A 13,832-nucleotide genomic window follows, 5' to 3' on the forward strand; every position below is an offset into this window, starting at 1 on the left:
GTCATTTTGGGTTTATTTTTGTGTATGGTGTGAGGGCGTGTTCTAACTTCACTGATTTACATGAGGCTGTCTAGCTTTCCCAGCACTACTTGCTGAAGAGACTGTCTTTTCTCCATTGTGTAGTCTTGCCTCTTTTGTCAAAACTTAATTGACCATAGGTGTGTGGGTTTATTTTTGGGCTCTCTATTCTGTTCCATTGATCTATATGTCTGTTTTTGTGCCAGTATCATGCTGTTTTGATTGCTTTAGCTTTGAAGTATTGTCTGAAGTCTGGGAGGATTATGTCTCCAGCTTTGTTCTTTTTCCTCAGGATTGCTTTGGCAATTCTGGGTCTTTTGTGGTTCCATACAAATTTTTGGATTATTTGTTCTGGTTCTGTGAAAAATGTCAGTGGGTAATTTGATAAGGATTGCATTAAATCGGTAGATTGCTTTGGATAATATGGCCATTTTAGCAATATTAATTCTTCCAATCCAAGAGCATGGGATATCTTTCCATTTCTTTGAGTCATCTTCGATTTCTTTTATGAATGTTTTATAGTTCTCAGCATATAGGTCTTTCACTTCCTTGGTTAGGTTTATTCCTAGTTTTTGGTGTTTTCTTTTGATGTGATTTTAAACAGGATTTTTTTTTTACTTTCTCTTTCTGATATTTCATTGTTAGTGTAAAGAAATGCAACAGATTTCTGTATATTAGTCTTGTATCTTGGTACCTTGCTGAATTCATTTATTAGTTCTAATAGTTTTTGTGTGGAGTCTTTAGGGTTTTCTATATAAAGTATCAAGTCATCTGCATATAATGACAATTTTACCTCTTCTCTTCCAATTTGGATACCTCTTATTAATCTTGTCTGATTGCTGTGGCTAGGACTTCCAATACTATGTTGAATAGTAGTGGTGAGAGTGGTCTCCTTGGCTTGTTTCAGAATTTAGTGGGAAGGCTTTCAGTTTTTCTTTGTTGAGTATTATATTGGCTGTGAGTTTGTAATAAATGGCTTTGATTATGTTGAGATATATTCCCTCTATACCCTCTTTGGTGAGAGTTTTTATCATGAATGAACGTTGAATTTTATCAAATGCTTTTTCTGCAAGAAGATAGCATTTTAAATGCCTCTCTCTAATGGTGAGACAATATATCCGAGTGAATTTTCCCATCGTTGCAGGAAACACGGTATGACCATTAATGGGCAATTTCTCCCTTGTGGGTTTAAATTTGCTGGAAATGGCCTCTGGACCACATGACCAGATTGATGTCTGTCAGTTAGCCTGAAACCAAAATATTTTATCTGTAACTGTGTTTTCTTCATGTGCCTGTCTTTCCCTAGGATAAAACTCTCAGCAATGTTCTGCAGATAACAAAAATACAGAACTAGACTGTACTGTCTACAAAACTCTGGACAGATAATTTTGCTTGGGATAATGCTCTGGTGGCACAGGAGTTGCTTGCTTGTATTTTCTAAACTTTGTTAGAATAAGTCTGGTGCTGTGATTCTCAGGCACAGCAGAATGCATGAGTAATTTGTAATTGGGTAAATTCAGCTTTGTAGCTGCTGAAGAAGCTATAATTATTCCAGTGCTTCAGAGATGGCGCAAAACACTGCAGCTGCTAAAAGAAAGCTGGCCACATCAGAGTGAGATGAATCCATTAAAACCAGAAAGAGACAGAAAAAAAAATTTGAATTTAGTTTACAAGAAGGGGAATTTGATTTAGAATATTAGTACTTTCTCTCATAATTTAACAATCAAATAATTAATATTCAAATTTGGGGTATTTGAGTGTTGTTTGTATGATTTTTTTTTTGAGTAGTTTTATGTTGGCACATGGAACTTTTATACTTTTTTTAAGCTGTGAGTTGCACAATGTGGATCAACACAACTTACCAAAAAAAAAAAAAAAAAGAATTGTATAGGAGTGAGTTTTTTTCCTTTGGTGTGTGGTGGAGTTAAGGCAAATTTAATGAGTTCTTATCCTTCCTCACAGGTTTTGGGGGCAATAGTTAGACCACTCAACACACTGTCCCAGGTGTATTCAAAAGAAGCATCCTCTTGAACACAGGAGCATGATTGCTTAGGTACAATGCTGATTTCCATTCTGGAGTGGGTCAGTCTGCTCCTGGTTGATCACACGCCTGGCAGTGAAGTCTAACAAATACCTGGGGAGAGTTTATGGGGAACATTTCTGCTCCTATCACCACATTTCCACACTGGTTCATGCAGGAGAAAACTTCTACCTATGCTTCTGACCTTTTGCAGGTGCCATGAAGGAGCTTCTGCTTCACTCTTGATCCCTTGGAACAAGAATGTTCAGTGGGTGATCTAGGCATCACATGGGCTGGGCCACACCTTATTAGAGGGGAGTTTCCTGGGCTTAGGAGCAGAGAAGTCTGAACCGTTTCTTTCTCTGACTACTACAGTCAAGGTGAGCCCAGAAGGTTAAGGGGTGGTTGAAGCCCTAACATTCTATCTTTCTTTTTCCTGCTGTGTCTCTGCAGGAGACCTCCTTAAAACAGGCTGAGTGCATGGGTGTGGATTCTGCTCTGCTGATAAGGTCTTACATCATTAGGTGTGTCTCTGAACGTGCTCTTCTCAGCCTCTTTGTAGATTTGGGATGAGGTGGGAGACTTGTGGTCTAAGCCACCTTCTCAAACATAGTTCACAAAAATTTTATATTTCGGATGTGACTATTTTGTTCAGTTATTTGTTTTGTGTGTATTCTCCTTTGGTTAAGATGGTGGCAGGGAGGAGCCGTGAGGTTAGGCTGCTCATGGAGCCTAACAATTCCAGCAGAACAATTCCATTTTTCACATGGAGATGAATCTAGCTATTACAGTAGATTTTGGTGGAATCCAATACTGTTTCTATCTCAAATTGCTGACAACCAATTGATTCTGCTCTTTCCAAATTCAATATTTCTTAATATTGTGCCTTAACAGACAAGGTTTAAGTTGAAAGTAGAGTTAGAAAGGCATTTTTGTTTTAAAAAAAGATTCTTCATTTAACATTTAAAAACTTATATAATTTATAGTCCCTCAATTTTGAAGCCCAAATGTACTGAAGAAAAATTCTTCTTTTAACAAGGATACTAAGAGTGAATAAATATTCAAAGTTATCTATTCTTTTAAAAGTAATTTTGTTGAGGAATCTGGGAACCTGGAAGACCTGCTGTAACATAACGTTCTCTGTTACAGCTTAATTGAGATTTATAAGCCCTGATGATATTTTGGGGACTAGTTCTTCCACCACCCAGTGTCTAAGAGACATTTCTGTCAAAATCTGCTTGGCATTTATGTACTTCATTTCAGAAAAATATTTCCAAGTTTATACAACTTCGTGTTGTTGGGAACTCTGTCTTCTCTCCTCCTGTGTACATTTCTCTAACTGGAGAAATATGCAGAGACCAGGGAGAGGTGAGGGGCATGGTGCCTTTCTTCGTTAGTTTATATAAAATTTTAATAATTTAATGGAGAAGTGATAGGGCAAACTATCAATATATTTCAGCTAATGAGGTCAGAGTTATTAGTTTGTAAGACACAGAAGAGAAGTTATATCCTAAGAGGAATGTGAATTTATCTTGTAGACACTTAGGAGATCAAAGGAATGAATTTTCTCAGGTCTTTGATCACAGAAACTTTGCATTAAAAGTATCAGTAGATGCAGCTTGGAGTGTCAGTTCTCCATCTCATCCTCCCTGTCCTTGGCTCCAGAGCTCATACTTCTTTCCGGCTCTGAAGTCTCCATCTGGGGTTGTGGGGAGGTTTCAGCCACTGTGGCCAGCCTGCACTGACCCTGCCTCGTGAAGAACTGACTGAACAAAATGAAAAGGCAGTGAGTGAAATTTTTCTCACAACTTACCCTTCAGTATGTTCAAGACAGAAGAGAGGACCAATGGACCGAAGCTTGTTACTTTTTCTTTAATTTTTTAAAAACTGAGATATAATTGACAGGTAACATTTATTATTTCTTACAGTGGTACCCTCTACAAAAGAAAAAGGGTGATATGCTATGGATAGAAGTCTAGGAACAAAGAAAGAGAAAAGGCAGAATTAGGAATCAAGGGATATTCATCTGGGACCCTCGTCACTCTGAGGCTTTAGCTGTGAGGCCCTTTGATGGCACAGGGATGACATGGCTAGATCACAGGCAAAATGCCAGCCTTGCCTCTCTTCAGCTCTGTACAGCTTTGGGACCCTTCAATGAAGCAATGCTTAAATAAAAAAAGTGGGATGCAGTATATGTTTGCTGGGACAAAGCCAGCAAGTGGCATCTGGTGCAAGTGTAAGGTGATTCCCCTTTTCTCTGGTCATCGCTGGTTTGGGGTCCTCATTATGTACTTGTGTACATCAAGGATGAACAAGCTAGAGAAAAGACTTCACCTTGGAAAACAGTAAGGTCTGTACCCCAGTTTTCCTTCCTCAGAGCATGGCTGGAACTTGGTGGGGCAGAAGAAGGACGAGATCCTCATTCATGCACACGTGTTTCTATATATGAGTTGTTTAATGAAATTACACAAGCCCTCTCATTCTCACTAGTCTTCAGTGAACTTTATTTCACTTTGCCGCCATAATGAAGAGCAGTGGAAAAAACATGCACTTGGGGGTCATGTCCTGGGTTCATGGTCCTTGGTCCCATAGACTCAGAGTCTGAAGAGGCAAACCAGGTATTAGGCAGTGAATGTCTTTGGGACTTAATACTGTCCAAGTGTTTACATGGAATTTAACTTTCTGTGAAATTTTTGAACTTTCATTTCTCTGTGGGAATCTACTAATGGGAGCAGTTCATATTGTTCAAATCAGGGACATTTTTATGCTAACATGTGACTTTTGGAGGGTAGGGAAAGCTAAGATGTGTGAAAAGATAAACTGAAGCACATTAACATTTTCAAGAGTTCATTTGGGCATACGTCCATTCAAACTGGGGCAGCACCAAACTGAAAGCGATTAGGATCACTCCACCAACAGAAGCTTAGAGAGAAGTTTTTGTAGAAAAGATAGGGAAACAAAGCAAGGGCAGTATCTGATTTGCTGTAGCTTTCATGGTTGCCTTATTTGGGAAATCTTAGTTGGCCGTTTGTGATTGGTTGTTCTTAAATTTCATTTTCTTGGATTCGAGCACATTGACTCTGGCTTGGGTTTGGTTTGCTTGCATACAGTGACCAAGGCATTAGCGTCACCCCAGTCTAATAGTTGCCTCATGTAATTACTTTAACAGATGGATTTATGGCAAGTTTGAAAATAGAATAGGGGGTGAATCTTCAGTTTAGTGCATTGTGTGACCTTCAAGTAAACTTAATTACAGTCCTGTCCTGGTCTATTTTAGAACCTTTGGGGGCAAAATATGAAACGGCCATCTCACTGGTCTCAGAGAGGGATACGTGTCAGGAGAAAGGCCAAGTGAATGAGGAAATGGGATCTTCCTCTAACCCAGGGCCTGAATTGACTTAAGTATTTTCCGTTAAGCCCGATGGTTGAGAGAGAACTAAGACTGGTCAGAGTGGGGGCTCTAGGGAACAGGGAAGAGGAACCCTCAGCATCTCTCCTCACCCCAGGAAAGTTTCCCTTCTCAATACTCTGAGCCCACAATCTCCATTGTCCTCTCCAAGAGCAAGGAACTCTCAAATGATTGGCTAGATTATGAAACACAGTCTATGGGTTCTAACTGGTCACATTCACTAAGGGTGGGGTTATTATGCTACACCATGTTATTTGGCTTGGAAGTCTCTTCTCTTCAAGTTTTTCCTTCCATGAGACTAGATGGGCAAGCTGAGTCAGGGGAATTTCACTGCATAAGCTCGGCCATCCTGTTTTTCTCTTTACTTCCTTCCTCTTACTGGCATGTTGTATCTTTCAGCAAGAACCTTTGACTCAGTGGCCAATAGGTGTTAAGATCTGAATTAAGGGACAATCAAGAATTCTTCTTTGGGAGTATTTAAGTTTTGTATTTAAGTTTTGAGATCCCAACTTTGTCAGAGCCCTAGTACTAAGGTTTATGTCACCAGCTAATAAAATATTGCCTTAATTTTTAATAGATATTCTTCTTTTTGTGGATATCTCCCTCAGGAATCTCATAAAGAGCAGTCATTTTTGATAGTACAGGATTTGTAAATTTGGAGAACCTTGGCTATTAGGGTGACCAGTTGTGCTGGTTTGCCTGTGACTGAGGAGTTTCTGGGATACAGGACTTTCAGTCCTAAAACCACGAAAGTCTCTAACAAGGCAAGGTGAATTGATCACCCCAGCTAAAATGCCATCTTAATGCCACTAAACCCTGTGTGTGAATTTAACCCTTACTGGCTGTGCAACCTTGGATATATTACCAACCCTCTCTGAGCCTTAAGTGCCTCACATGTAGGGTTTTTATGACTATTACATTAAATTAAATTTCCCAGCATATTTCCTGGTTTATAGTAGATACCAAAGTAATATGTGCTTCTACTTAGTTTTCTTATTTTTCTTGGTACCTAAGAATATTAAATGATATTCTGAGAAGAAAACACAAGATAGGAGGAATTGAAATACTTTTCTGAATGGAAGAATTGGAAAAGTTTCCTAAACCCCCTTTTCTTTTCAGCTTCCCATCCTAATGTTAAACAGTATCAGGACTGGACAATAGAATGGTGAATGTATTCCATTCCTGGAGTGAACCAAGGGCCACATGTTCAAATGACTGTAGGGGTCATGCAGGGAACATAAATGAGTGAAATAGAATGAATGGGACTTGTGGCAAACAGGAACCCCCTCAGCCTTCACAGGTTGTGGCCACATGGGAAGAGGGTCCAGTGTGCCAGATCTTACCAGTTTTTTTCTAGAGAAACCATGTGTCTGATATTTTTATGTGAAATATACCTTTTTTCATATGTTGACATCAAGTTTAGGACTTTTAAAAACAGTGTATTAGCCAATCAAAACATTCCATAGGTCTTTAATCCTCTCACTGAGTTGCTTCATTGGGTAAGAGCGTGAAATTGGATGTCATAATAAGACAACCGAAGAAAGTTTATTCTGGCCAGATGGAATAATCATCATTATTAAAAGGAAACCAAAGTAATTAAATGGTGACTGAAAAGAAAAAGAAAAAAAAGATAGGAAATTGCCACGTTTTGAAGTTGGGTTATCTTGTAAATCTAACAACTCGAGACTAAACCTGTGGGGTTGCAAAACTGTAAAGGTAGAACCTGCTAGCAAAGCTTCATGAAATGCTTGCAAGCATTATCTGACAGATTTCAAAACAGTTTGAATATTAGTCATCATGGATATGTCTGCCAAAAAGGGTAGTGTGTTAAAAGAACATCTGCAACCCACATAAATACCCCCTGCTGACTTAAACTCAGGAAATCAGCTTCAAAAGTTGCAGAAGGCAAAGAAGCTGAAACAGCAGAATTTTATATTAAGTGGTTGATAGACTTTCTCTGTGGGTAAAACTGTTATTGAGGAGCTAGTTTAGCCCCCAATATATCGTGTGTTTGACCTCTAGCTTTTGGTGACAAGATATTCTGAGGCTCTATTTGGACTCATCCTACTCAATGAATCACTTACACCATATAAATTGAATACTAATTCCGTCAAGTATGGGTATACTAGATGATTATTACAACCCCTGAGTTATAATAATATCATGAAATGATGAAGACCCTCACTTAACCCTGTATCTAATTGTATCATAAGACCAATAAGGCAAACGAATCATAACAATTACTAAGAAAACAGCAGAGCCTGTGGTAGCGTTATCTTGATCTTTTTCAAAAAGTATAAGAATCTTAATTCAAACAGAACTAACCTGCCAAATGCAAGATGATCTGAAGAATCATCACTGTCTGTGCCCTGGAATTCTGGAAGCTTCATTATTGGTGGCAGACTATTCCTCAGTGAACCACATTGTTTTGCATATAGGACAGAGGAGGTTTGTGATCTGTGGCAGATTCTGTGGGTCCTGAATGTCTGGACCAGGAGCTTTACAAAGAGAAATCCACAAATGTGGCATTACTGGGAATGGCTGTATGGTTTCTTCCTTCAAAGACACGTCTTTAGTTTCTTTTCTTTTTTGACTCAACATATAAAAACAGCACACAGCTGTAGAGATAGGACAAAATTCTTTTTGTCTTGTGCTTTCATTTATTCTTGTTAAAAGAAAAGCAATTGATTCAGAGTTTAAATACTGCTCTTGTGACTACCAGTTATATAAAACCAGAGGGACATTCATAGACAAAATTATTTCTTGCTTCTAAACTTAAAAAAAAAAAATCCTTGTGAAATCATTTTCAGTCTGTCCCCATCACATTGCTAGGCTTTGGTTGGAAAGGAAAAATCTCGCATGTGAGTGAGGTTATGATTCAGGAATTGGCTTTTTGAATTTAGAAAATGTTGGTGATGTAAGGTGATCTGCTTTATTATTAATCTACAATTCACCTGTTATGCAGCTTAAGAAGACTTGTTCTAAACGATAAGATCATGACTCAAGATCTCAGAATGACTGATAGCAGGTTTGTCCGATATGAAAGTTAATTTCATGGAATGAATCATTTAAAGACAGTAAGCGTTGATGATGAAACCACACTCTGGAGTTTGAAAAGAGACGAGGCTGCTTTAAGAGAGAAACAGGAAGTTGTAACTAGAAGCCATCTGAATACTAAGCCAAGGCAGAATGCTCATGAAGTAGCAACTTAAGTGGCAGTGTTATCCTGAAATCCTCAGGCAGCCAGACCGTCTTAGGCAAACCTTGATAAAACAGTCCTTATCCAGGTTTTTATCTAAGGAATCCCGAGTAGACTGGAGAATGGAGAGACAGCAAAGGTTCATGTCAGAGAGGGACGAGTATCAGTTTCAACATCAGGGAGCGGTGGAGCTGCTTGTCTTTAATTTTTTGCTCATCCTTACCATTTTGACAATCTGGTTATTTAAAAATCATCGATTTCGCTTCTTGCATGAAACCGGAGGAGCGATGGTGTACGGTGAGTGCAGAAACTGTAGGATTGATGTGAAACTTGTTGCTTGGGCGTAATTAGAGACTTGTGCTCAGATGGCAAAGTACCGAAACTGGAGAAAACATGCTGATTGAAATGTCATTAGCTTGATGAAAGGTGCTGCAGCATAATGAATGCTCATCTCTATCCAGATGAGCTGCCAAAATTTGCCTTGTCACAAGAGTAAATGTCACAGTCATGTTCTCACGCAGCACATAATGCGAGCCTGTCGACAGATGCAGGTCCATTGTCATGTGGGGAGACAAACAGGGCTAGCTGTTTGTTTTTGTAATGATAGACATTGGGAAGTCACAGAGAGCAGCCTTCTTTCACTGGAGGGGCTGATGGGCTTTATAAAGTTCTAGAAATAACATCACTTAAACATGTATTGAGTAAATCCTCTTACATCAACTAGTTTCAAGAAGAAAACTTGCAGAACGTATGTATTCCACCCCTACTATTGGAGTAATTTTGTTCAAATCTATTTTAAGTATATGAGCATGTTTTATTTTCTTATAATACACAAGTTTCTTTATGCAGTGCTCTTCATTTCTTAGCCTGATTTCATAATTTCTAGTTTATAGTTATTATTAGTATGATTTACTATGTATCGTCTTTTTTGGAGGGAGGGACAAGGTGTGGAAAAGAACTTAACCTTTTAAGCTCCCAAGTATTGCTCTTTCTGTGCAACTTACCATGTCATTCCTTTCAGAAAGCTTAATAAAATATGACAGAGATTTTCCAGTATGTACTCTCATCTTTTAAAGTAAAGTGTAAGACACTGGTGGTTTTAAAACTGATCTGATTTATGAAATAGTTTGCTTTACCACTCTTAGCCTGATAATGGATAGGAACTTTGAACACAGTGGAAACAGCTGAGGCATTGTTATAAGTCATAGTAAAGAATATACTTTTATATTTCACTTCCCTTATTTTGGAAGTCCTAAAGCCTTTTATACCCCCGAGGTTCAGGGAACAGGATCCGTGCACATTTTATATGCTAACCATATGATGTCCTGATGATAACAATGTACAGTCATGATTTGAGACCATAAGAAATCAGATGCCTTAGCTGGATCCCACTGTGAGATACTTGAGCTAGAAGGCAGAAGTTTTGGGCTAAGCAGTGTAATTTCTTTCAGGAGACTGATGTGCTGGTCCATTCAGAGCACAGTTAAGTTCCTTTCCATTGAGGGACTTAAAAAACATAACAAAACTCTCATTTGAGGGGAAAAACTTACAATCAGGTTAAAGAGAAATGGTCAGAGAGAAGGGAAGTGACACCAGCTGATGTAAAGCCCTCGGCGCCAGTCACTGCCCTTCTCCACCATCAGTGGACCAGGCTTTCTACTGACTCGTCTAATAAATAATCAAAGAGGATATAGGATGTAATCTGAGAAGCCAGAAACAATGTAATTCTTGGCATTAAATTAAAGGGCTATATATAGTTTAGCAAAACAACACTGTTTTAAAATTATGACCCTTTATTAGAGGGGAAGATTTCTTCACAGCCCTGAATTTGATTGAACTATGACTCATTTACCAATTTCAGCTTATCTATGATGGAGACACTGTTTTGTAAAACTTTTGATTAAATTTTGGTGACCTATTAAAATTCAGACATACTTTGTACTCACGACACATAAATGTAACTTCTACTTTTTAACATGAAAATTCCCAGATTAACTTTTAATCCTTAAAAACTGCAGGAAATACTTTTAAGTTGTGGTTGAAGTCATAAAATATTAGCACATTTACTGTGTAGCACAGGGAACTATATTCAATATCTTGTAGTAAACTATACTGGAAAAGAATTTTAAAAAGATTCGGTTTTATATATATGTGTGTGTGTGTGTGTGTGTGTGTGTGTGTGTGTGTGTGTGTGTGTGTGTGTGTATGTATATATATGTAAAACCGAATCACTTTGCTGTACTCCTGAAACTAATGCAATATTGTAAATCGACTATACTTCAATAAAGAAGAAAAAATATTAGCACATTGAGCAATAGTTGAGATAGTGTTTCTCTAAATTGCTATTCTTAAGGCAGTTTAAGCTTAAGGTTTGTGTGGGATTAAGTTGAGCTGTCTGATTTCTGTCCTTCTTTTATAATTTTTTTTTATATGGGAGTTATTGAAAGCAAGTTCTGAAACACTGCAATGTATAAGGATTATAAAAATTATGGAGACATCCACATATATGTATAACTATCCCATTACTAGAATTTTTAGTATCCTTGAGTTATCTTGAGCTGTATAACTCAGTGAAAAGACTTTTATTTTAGTGTTGTTTAGCTTTTTTTTATTGGCATAGAACTATAATTGTTGGAATTTAAGGAGATCTTAAAGGTTATTTTCTCTAGCCGCCTCATTATACAGAGGAAGAAACTAAATCTCAAAGAAGTGAACTTCCCCTAAACTGAATAGCTACTCATGGCGGCGTCCATGTGATTTGACTCATCCACAGGTCTAATAAGGTTCATGTTCATCTCAAAAGAGTTCTCACTGATAATCTCTGAAAATAGTCCATATGGATAGCACTGGTGACATCTCATATTTCTTCTTCAGGGAGGATCTAAATGTTATGTCTGAAATATTTATTAGGGACTTTCTGTCAGTGATGTAATAAAATCGTCTGAAACTACAACAGAGAAATAAGAGGGACATTCAGATAAACCTTTTGTTGTTGTTTTATTGGAGTATAGTAGCTTTACAATGTTGTGTTAGTTTCTGCTGTACAACGAAGTGAATCAGCTATACGTATACATATATCCCCTCCCTCTTGGACCTCCCTCCCACCTCCCCCCACAACCCACTCATCTAGGTCACCACAGAGCACCAAGCTGAGCTCCCTGCGCTATACAGCAGGTTCCCACTAGCATGGTAAGGGGAAGGGAGATGCCAAGTGAATGAATCTGCCAGTAGCTGTAACTGAATTTGAAATTCATATATTGGGAAGGAGTCAGAGATTGGAAGTCCAGCTTCCTCATCTCACAGGTAAGGAATGAAGACTTAGAGATATGAAGGTCATGTAATTAGCCACCGAGCTGGGCTATCTCTATTAAGAGATGCTGAAGATATTTTAAAATAAACAAATTCTTTCAATGATTGTCGTAGAGAGAAGATGTATCTGTGAGATCCAGATGCATCCTCATATTGTTTATGCTTTCAAGATTAGTCAGATAGATTCTATTTTCCAGAAAGTCCAAAAGAATGAAATTTCAGAGTAAGACCAAATAAACCCCTTCATCACCAGAGGATGGAAGCCATGGCTCTTGTGAGAGTTCTGCCAGGGGCCTGGTGATAATCAATGGGGAAGAAAAGAAACAAAACTATGGTTCACGTTGAACTTTTAAAAGTTTTTTTTTTATCTTAAAGAAGATGAACACTTGAAAGTAAACTGTACTTCAGTCATCTCCATCTTACAGACAGATATGCTTGTAATGAAACATCTTCTAAAATTGCTTGGTCCTGTACCTGACGCTTATCAGTGAATTTGACTAAAAGTTCCCCTACTAGACTGACTACTGCTCTTACTCTCGTCAACTATTTGTATAACGTTTCATTTTCCTCTGCATCAAGGACCATAAATATTTTTCTAAGGCCCTGGATTTCCTGTTTCAGCCCAGCCAGCCTTTTGCCTTTCTGTCACTATTCTGCCGATATGTGTCAGTTATCCTTTAGAAGACACACTAGATGTTGATGCATTTTATCTGTATATGGGGAAATCCAATTAAAAAATTTTAGGGAGCAGGGTCTTAGGAAATGAGCAATTAAATAAAAGTGAGGAGAAAAGTGATCAAACAACATTTAACTGCTCTTTTATAGTTATTGTTAGGAACAATTTCCAAGTTGTTAACCTTATATTATATGAAGTGTTGTAGAGGCCAAGAAAAATCATGGGTGGTGTCTGGTTTGACTCTGGAGTTCCTTGGAGATAATTCTGATACTCCAGATACAAATAACCTATCTTTCTTGGTATCAAGGGTCCTAGGATGCTTTTAAAAATTAGTGGCAGCATTTTAACAATATTTTTGCTTCACCAGGAACAGTGGTTGGTAATTGTGTCTCATGACATTCTACAGCTCTCATTATTTCAAAATCAAAGGATTAGACTCCATAACTGGCTTAAAGTATAAGCCATTATGATATTCACTTAAATTGGACTAAAAGCTTAAGAGACTATTAATGGTCAAAATATTGACTGGCAGCAGATGGTGCACTTAGCGCTGCTCACTTAGGGCCCTGTATCCATTGCTCCTTGTTCATAAAAGAAAAATTGCTCCTTGTTCCCTGATAGCATTAACAATTCCATTACACATCACTGGGGGCTCCCTTACTTTGTAGGACATTCATAATGCCATGCATTTGAGGGTTGGGATCTGAGTTTAGGGACAGAACAATTTAAATCTCTTAGAATTCTACCTTTGATTTCACAGCCTTATAATATGAGGGACAGTCTCCAAATACAAGGGGAAATCTTGCTCACTGTTTAGTGGGCTGAAGGGAAATTTTAAGCCACAAAGTTTAGATTTTGAATTCATTAAACTATATTATATTAACCTATTAGACTATGTCTGATGCTCTAAGAATATATTTAGCGGTTTCAGAAGGCCAACTGAGTTCACTCAACGGCCTGTTTTTCAAGATTTAAAGAAAACATAGTTACATAGTCAAGCACTAAGGTTTTAAAAGCTATTTTTCTTAAAAAAATCATAAGGCATTAATTTTATCCTAGCACTGCTTGGAGGTTCCTCAGGATAAAATTGTCTTGGTGGACACGGTGTGGCTCTCCCCTACTGAGGCATTTTACTCTGCTTCAGTCCAGCCCTGCCTCCTTGACTGCCAGGCCCATAGGAGATGTTGACTTCACACCCTTC

General features: G+C 38.1%; 1 protein-coding gene across 1 annotated transcript in view; it reads left to right on the forward strand.

Annotated features, from left to right (window-relative positions):
- The first annotated feature begins 8,602 nt into the window (after positions 1 to 8,602).
- SLC9A9 (solute carrier family 9 member A9) overlaps positions 8,603 to 13,832 on the forward strand; it is a 538,561-nt gene continuing 533,331 nt past the window's right edge. The window contains exon 1 of the mRNA XM_019934313.3: positions 8,603 to 8,943. Coding sequence (XP_019789872.2) covers positions 8,769 to 8,943 — 175 coding nt within the window. The 5' untranslated portion in view covers positions 8,603 to 8,768. The remainder of the gene's footprint in view (positions 8,944 to 13,832) is intronic.

Source organism: Tursiops truncatus, chromosome 4, assembly GCF_011762595.2.
Source record: "Tursiops truncatus isolate mTurTru1 chromosome 4, mTurTru1.mat.Y, whole genome shotgun sequence".
Taxonomy (NCBI): domain Eukaryota; kingdom Metazoa; phylum Chordata; class Mammalia; order Artiodactyla; family Delphinidae; genus Tursiops; species Tursiops truncatus.